Raw genomic sequence first — 7,977 nt, 5'->3', positions numbered from 1 at the left:
TCCATGTGTGGACGTGTAACATAAATCAATTTTCTTTGAAATGTATACGCACATTGTTTGTTAAAATAAACTAAGTAATGATGACATTACATTTGTTATTATCGTGTTTACTTCTTGTGTATTCTTTTTCTTCTCTTCTATCTCCTTTATCTACTTCCTTCTACCTCTAATCCCCAGTGGATTCAACCTTTTGACAAAAACCCCTCTGACAGCGCTCACCGAGGGGGAGGGGGGAGGGATGGGATTATGTTACAATGAAAAAGCTAGCTAAATTTCAAAGATCTATGAGAGGCTAGTATGTTGCTACAAGCTCTATTTAGAGAGTGCCATCTTTTGCTGAATGAAAATGATAGAACGTGTTAACATGACTATAGCACCTATGTTGTTAAATATACACTTAGCCATGCATATAGACGTCAACCGCAAATAGTTCTTATAGATGGACCAAGCATCTTATCAATACCATATTGTAAAAATGTCTTCATGGTTTCAATTAGATATTGATATACACAATATGTATTTAAAGTTTTTGTATAGTGTAATAGTGAAAGTGGGTTAACCTTCACTACTTTTGTGCTTCTTAATCATATAAAAACATATATATATTAAGTAAAAAGTTTCGAATATAATCAAAATTTATCAAAGATTATATATCATGATTCTTTTTTTGAAGAGCTTTTGAATTATATATAACATAATAGAAAATTTTGTGTTTTAGATCGTCCTTACCTCTAGTTAGCATATGCTAAATTTGTGCTAGTTAACAGTATGGACAATACTACTCTTGAAACATTATTGTTTTTGTTTTCTTTTGAAAGAGTTTGGTTCTAGTCATAAACGGTCATGTTCAGTCACTTTGTTATTGCAAGTTGTCATAGGATTTATGGTAACCTTATAACTACTCCCCTAGCTATGTTGCATTTTTTATAGTTGTCTAAGAGTTAAGAAACATTTCTTTCTAGCAGAATATGTGGTCAAAGAATGAGAAAATTTTAAGCTTCAAGAATGATGCACCGTTTATTTGTGCAACTTCAAGGATGTCACATCATTTGGTATGTAGTAAGATTGGTTTAGAGACATATTTCTTTTTATTCTAGTGTACATTGCAACTAGTTTTAGTACCAAGAGATGGAAATTTCATGGATATTTTTCACATTCATAATTCTCTATAGGGATTTTTTTCTTGTCAACTATTATGATGTCTAATGATAGGTTATGTGAGGAGCTTCTTTTGTGGCTATACAAGTAGTATTGAGTTTAAGGTTATAGAAGCAAGCAAATAGCAAGAGCCTCTTGCTTGTAGGGGTCACATAGCCAAAACCATGTGTCACAAAATGTGAGCAATGCCTACCTAAGGTCCAAGGGTATGCTCACTAAAAGGGAGGGGCCATGGGAGGTTGCCACATTCTTCAATAGGGCAAAGAAGGGGGCCATCGTGTGGCTTGCCAAGATGGCCGTGCCGGATGGCACCAAGCTTAGGGATTATGTACCCTTTCTCATACGTTGGGGGCTTATAAATGTGAAAAAGAACTTGGTGTGGCCCTTCTGGTAGTAGTGAGCCTGTACCTTGGGAGACTGGGCAGCCCGGTACAATCCGGCTTTGAATGCGATGCAATGGTCTAGGAGGGAACAAGCACCTAACGGCCCACCCATGGCTCTTTAATAGGAGATGCGATAGGGAGACAAGCCAGGGGGGTTGTTTGGGGTAGCGAAAAGCCCGCAGCAATCTGTCATCCATAAGGGAGTAGATGATCCTGCGAGCGGCAGGCCACAAGAAGGCAGGTATGGTGGAGAGGAAGAGGCGCACTGTAGACTCCGCGATCTCCTTGTTGGAGTCTGCGTACACCATGTGCGTGGCCTCAAACTCGTCCCTCAACTTCTTGAATGCTTGGATGCTCCCTGGTATGCCCTTCATGCCCATGCGCGTGCCTATGTCGTGCCATTTTCTGAAATAGGCCAGCTTCTCCTGCTCCGTCCACTCTCGATAGCCATACCTGGCAAGATAAACCAATCAAAATTTGCGAATGTTAAGATTACCGGAGCTCGGGAAGGGGCCTAATTATCAAAATTGCCACATCAGCAGATGCACACAACGCCACGTCGCCACCGACTCTCGCTGGCCCCCGCCCCCGTCAGGGCAACTTGTTTGCGACATCCAGAGAAGGCACGCCGCACGGCATATCGTTGGTGATTAAGAGCCCGCATCGACGTATCCTTTCGCCAAGACTGTTGACCCACCTGGTCGAGTCAGCAAATCGATGATGTTGCCACGTCAGGGATCCCCCATGTATCAGATCTGGGTTCGCTTCAACCTAGAACTTGTTCACCTTCACCAAAATCCTTCTCAATTCTTTGGAAGAAGGAAATTAATCTTCTTCAAATTTCTCAAAATGTAATTACATTTGTCAAAGATACCTCTCAATGGGATACTTTCTTCTCAGATAACAACGAAAAGGATTTACTTCCTCTTCCTCAAAATGTTTTTCCCGAACCCTCTGTGTATCTCCGTCCCCATCCGCAAGGACAAACGAATCTTTGAACGGGCCGTCGCGTCGGCTTACCGTACCCGTCCTTGGTTGCCACGCAGCAACCAAGCCACACACCTCTCTCTCTCTCTCTCTCTCTCTCTCTCTCTTTGACACAGAGAGGTTAGGGTTTCGAACGGACTACGTACATGGCGGACCACTCCATCGGCAGCAGCACGAACATGGAGAGCACGTACAAGTAGTCGTCGTTGGCGATAGGGTAGAGCGAGTGGATGAGATTAAGGCGGCGCAGGGCGAGGGATCCTCGGTCGCCGTCCACGTGGTGGAAGATCATCTCCTCGACGAGTAGATCTGTGTCGTCGTAGCGCTTGGAGGCCGCGGTAGCGAACTGGCCGGCTTTGCGGAGGATTGCGGAGATGGAGGGGATAGCGTAGGTCCGGAACAGAGCGAACTCCAGAGCCTTCCTGCTCAAGAAAGGGAACTGCACCACAAGGAACTTTCAATCGTTCCCCACATAGGCAATTTGGTGAAATATAGGAAATTCTCCAATATTTCCTATGTAGACAAGTACGTATTCCCCATCTATAACTAGGAAATTGCATTCCCTACATCTTATAATAGGGAATATAGAGCATTCCCTACAATATTCCTTTGAAAGTCCCTTCGTTCCCTACATCTTATAATAGGGAATACAGAGCATTCCCCACATTCCTTTGAAAATCTCTACATAAGGAATTATAAGGATGTGATTCCCTACTTTTATGTAATAGGGAATTAAAGGTACAATGAGGATAAGATAAAGATGATGTTTATCACAATTCTCTATTTCTCAATTCAAGTTGATAATGATGGTTTTGAGAAGGTAAGGACAAAGGTATATCACAAGAAACTCTAAACCACTTACTATATAGAAAGTTCACATTATAACTAGGAAGATTACTAACCAAACTAGGAAGAATGTAGAATTTTCTAGTTATAACTAGATAATTTTGCCATCACTAGTCTCTTCTAACTAGTAACATCCTTTTCCTAGATAGTATCTAGAAAATTGAAGCCCTATCTAGTAACATTATCTAGCAAGTTATTGTATAACTAGTAATAATATCAACCTAATTAGAAAATTTTACTTTTTACTAGTCATAACTAGCAAGTACTATCCTCTAACTAGGGAATTATAGATATTCTATCAAGTTAACTTGGAACTCATGATTTTTCTAGGTATAATTAGTAAATAAATATTCATTGATTAGACATTTACATTTGTATAATACTTCTTACTCACGGCTAAGCTTTTCACATTGACACAAAAGCAAGACCACAATTGTTGAAAGGTAATCACAATAACAAAAAAGAAAATTAAAAGAAAGATGTTTAGTACACATGAATAACACAAACTGTGTGGCCCCAATAACAGAGTCATTGCATTTAGCAATAATAACACTTACAATGTTGAGCAAAGTACATGGCCACATTGACCAAGCATATATCATGGCCATGCCATCCATCTTATTGCAAAGCTCATGATTATATTAGTGAGAAAAAAGCATATTGCACCAATGGATTAAATAGAAACTCCACACACTAACATCATATTCCCTACTGTCCAAATGAGCAACAAGAGCAAACATTCAAAGTGCATGGCAAGAAAACCACACAATCATATATACCCCATCATGAAAATTAGATAGCCATATTAAAAAGGAAAGCACATTACCAAGTGCATGACCATATTGGTCATGGAAGTGCACATGGAAAAAAAGAACCACCAAGGCAAAGCGCGTAGCCATATTGAGAAAAAGCTAAATTGCATTGCCCAAAACATGTGGCTATAGAAAATAAAGCAAACTACATTGCCAGTTGTATGATGAAATATTATCACCTTTCAAACTAGCACTAAACTTATAAACTTCATGTCTTAACACAAAAATATAAGTACCAAGGATTCTAGTGATTGCCAACTATTGTAGCTAGCTCTATGTGGAAGCTTGCAACATGATAGATGGGAAGCTACTTTAAGGTTCACTATGAGGTGACTTGAATAATAAGAAGGCTACACCTAAATAGCCTTACAAGGGTGGAAGTATATTACCGTTACAAAGAACTAGTGCTCCAAAGCAAAGAAATCCTCATTGGAGATTCTCATTTTATTAGGGTTTGAAGTTGAGAAATTCCATAGAAAAGTATCGATGGGAGCATATCAAATTCTCATCAATCTCAAAGGTAGGTGAAATAATTCAAACAATGTAGAAACTCTTGCAAATTCTCAATGGAACATTGAAAGTGCATCATAATAAAAGGAAAACACAAGTGGAAAAGAAGAACAAATTAAGATTGGAAAATTTTTGAATTTATCTTTTGAGAAAAAATAAGAGTGCTAAAAGAAAGACATGCTTTTTGTGCTAAGAACACAAGGCCAATATTAAAATAGAGTACTATAAAAAGCAAGGAGGGGAGGAAAGCATGTTGGGCTATTATCTCCTATACATCTTAAACCTTCCATGTTGGGTAAAAAACCATAGGTTTGAATCTCTACAAGAGAGGCTGAACCCCTGGAGGATCTTAATGTACTCTCCGTGAGGATTTCAATCATGCTATGCATTTGGCAATTCAAAAATTATGATGTGTGCAATCTTGTGTAGCAACTTCTCCTATAGGCACCTATTTGGCTAGTATCATCTTGTGGTCATAACAAACATCAAGTGTAACATCCATGACAAGTCTATTAATGCTATCCTCTAATCCCTCCTAACTTGCTCTAGCCCTTATTCCTATAAGTCAAGCCTTAGAGGTAATTCAAAGCTCCCAAAAATCTTGGAACAACTCAAGAAAATTCATGAGCACTATCATATCCCTTCTCTACCCTTAGAAATAATAGACACATGAATTTTTAGCAAGACCATTCATATATACTTGTGAAGATCATATCCCAACGACTATATTTATGGCCCCAAAAAACATTATTACGAATATTTTAAAATTACTCTATGAAATTATCATTTTGTCTAATTATAAAAAATATTTTGAAATTATTCTCTAAAATTATTGTTTTTCATGGAACAATCTGACAAATTTTTTATCATTGTAGTTCAAGCCATTGGCATTTCCATCCCAATATGCCTTAGCATCCTATAAGATGCCAAAATACTCACTAGTGGGTTGGGATCCCATGATCTTTTAGGAGATAGGTGTTTTTGATTACATGAGTGCTTGAGAAGGCAAAAGGCCAAGTGACCCTATTATATAGGATATCTTTAATGCTGAGGGAAGCTTATCATGGCTCTAAGTTAATAAGTTCCCTATTGTGTGTTGTTGATAGAAGTAGTGTAATCACATACAACCCAATCTTGTGGGGTTGGAAGCTCATATCCTAGGCTAGACAATTTTTTTCTCTGTAGGGAGATGGATTTTATACTACTTCATGGAATGGTGTTTTTATATATTATCTTTTGTGCAATAGAATGTTGTTTTCCAAAGTGTTTGTCATGTGCTAGATGTTGTGTTAATGGACCCTATGTAACATGATAATAAAAGGAAGCTGCTTTTTTATGTTGTAATAGTATGGTACCTTTGCTAATTAGATAAGTAAAATAAATCCCATCAAGGAACGTGAGAATATCTCAATCCTGATGACCAATCATCTATGGCTAGATGGACCTAATAATTTGGGTAGCTTTTCTAAACATTAGATGGAGTTATTAATACATGATCCTCCAAATTCAGTAGGATATATATGAGGCTCAACTTCATTTTTGGGGGGCTAATGTGAGATGATGCCTTATCGGCAAGAGGATCAACATTTTATTCTCTTCCACTTCTCACTCTCTTTGAACCAAGTGCCAAGGTCATTCACCTTCTTATGTGCAACCAGATGGTGCGAAGCTGCAGAGCAAGAAGAATGCAGTTCCTGCTGTATATGTTGATTGCCTCCAGATTGTCGCCTCCAAATTGCTGAGCTATGCAACCTCATCCAGAGTTTGGAACGTACCATACATCCATAAGCCTATTGACAACAGATTATTCAAAGGCAGCACACGTTGGTTGTATTTTTTCTAGTTAGTAACTAGGATTTTTTAAATTGGAACTAGGTTTTTAATTTTACTAGATAGATATAAAGCTATAACTAGTAAAATAAGTGTCTATATGGTAAAGCATGGCAAATTTCTATATATCACCTGATATAGCCATGTTTATTGGACAAAATTATGCTATGGATCATAGGATAATCTGCATGCACAATAAATCAAAACAAATTTGTATATAACATCTAACATAGTCATGCTTATATAGTCATGTTAAGTAATAACAAATCACAATTGATAGGCTTAACCATTAGCCATGTAGTCAATCTCAAATAAGACAATGTCAATACACACTTGTAATGGATATGTTTGTACGCATCCAAAATGTACATGTGCTGTAAGATATATTTGTGCATTTTGATAACTTTTAATTCTTACTCATATAGCACAAATTGTTTACACATCCACAACTAAAATATCATTTTTAACAATATAAATATTTCCTTATAACATTAAAAGAAAGAAGAATCTCAATTCAACTCAATGACATAGCTCTAAATCTTGAAATTCCCCTCAAATCCCCCCTGAAGTGTGGGATGTACCTAGCATCCATACAAGCACAAATGGTTATCAAAAGTTATTTGAGCCCCTTACAAACTAAGAGCATATCCATCCATTAGCAAAATAGAAACAATTCAAATTGTAATAGCCTTTTCCTTAAATGAAAGGCATAGAACCTCTTGAGTATGTGGAAACTTGAAGAGGGGAGCTCTCAATAGACAGTCATGGCACATGGTCTATTAACTAGGGTAGCTATATTAAGTTCATTAAAAAAGCAACATTTCCTACCAACATGTGGCATATACTCCCACATTCATGCATGTAGCATATTTAGGGGGGTGAACAAGGAGTAAGAGATGATAGAACACATATCACAAACATAAACCAATAAAAGCAAGACAATGGGATGGAGATGGATTATGCTAACATTGTCATTGCTAGCATGAACATGGAAGATCTAGAGAAGAAGATGTGGGGTGACCAAAAATATTTAATGAGAATTAAAAGAGAGACAATAGAATTTGGGGAGCAAGTGCTATATGCATGAGTGGTATCCTTGTTGCCATGCATTCGGCAAAGCAATGCTAAGTATTCTCTATGCAACATGTTCATGTATTTTAAGGGAAGGTCCCCCTTGAGGATGAGTTTTCTAGATTTTTTTGGCTCACCTATGGATTAAAGTGGTGCTCACATTGTTTTCATATCATTTCATCTATATTACAGCTAATGCGTTGCAATTATTCCACGCTTTGTTTATAAGAAATGTTTCGAGCTGATGGGATGATATTTCATTTCATTCTTATTTCAGCTGTTGAAATGTTCGAGCTGATGTTTCATTATTATTCCAGCTGTTGAGTTGTTCTAGTTGATGTTTCATTGTTTCCAGTTGTTGTTTGTCTATTTTCAGTTGA

The 7,977-nt window shown here is 37.6% G+C and overlaps 1 protein-coding gene across 1 annotated transcript; it reads right to left on the bottom strand.

Annotated features, from left to right (window-relative positions):
* Positions 1-971: 971 nt before the first annotated feature.
* LOC148034060 (ER-bound oxygenase mpaB-like) lies at positions 972-5,198 on the bottom strand. Its single transcript, XM_087681010.1, has 3 exons — positions 5,181-5,198; positions 2,675-2,967; positions 972-1,994 (listed from the first exon to the last, which is right to left on the bottom strand). The coding sequence occupies exons 1-3, from the start codon at positions 5,196-5,198 to the stop codon at positions 1,352-1,354; spliced, it is 954 nt and encodes a 317-aa protein (XP_087537136.1). The 3' UTR covers positions 972-1,351.
* Between the last annotated feature and the right edge of the window lie 2,779 nt (positions 5,199-7,977).

This window comes from Lygodium microphyllum, chromosome 7, assembly GCF_053477565.2.
Source record: "Lygodium microphyllum isolate KBCC chromosome 7, Lygodium_microphyllum_v1.1.10, whole genome shotgun sequence".
NCBI lineage: Eukaryota > Viridiplantae > Streptophyta > Polypodiopsida > Schizaeales > Lygodiaceae > Lygodium > Lygodium microphyllum.
Note: the sequence above shows the minus strand (reverse complement) of the source record. Positions and strands in the feature narration are given on the sequence as shown.

Coding starts and splice junctions, on each gene's coding strand:
- LOC148034060 (XM_087681010.1), bottom strand. Junction 1,995..2,674: donor CCGATGGAGTGGTCCGCCAT/GTACGTAGTCCG, acceptor TTATCTTGCCAG/GTATGGCTATCGAGAGTGGA.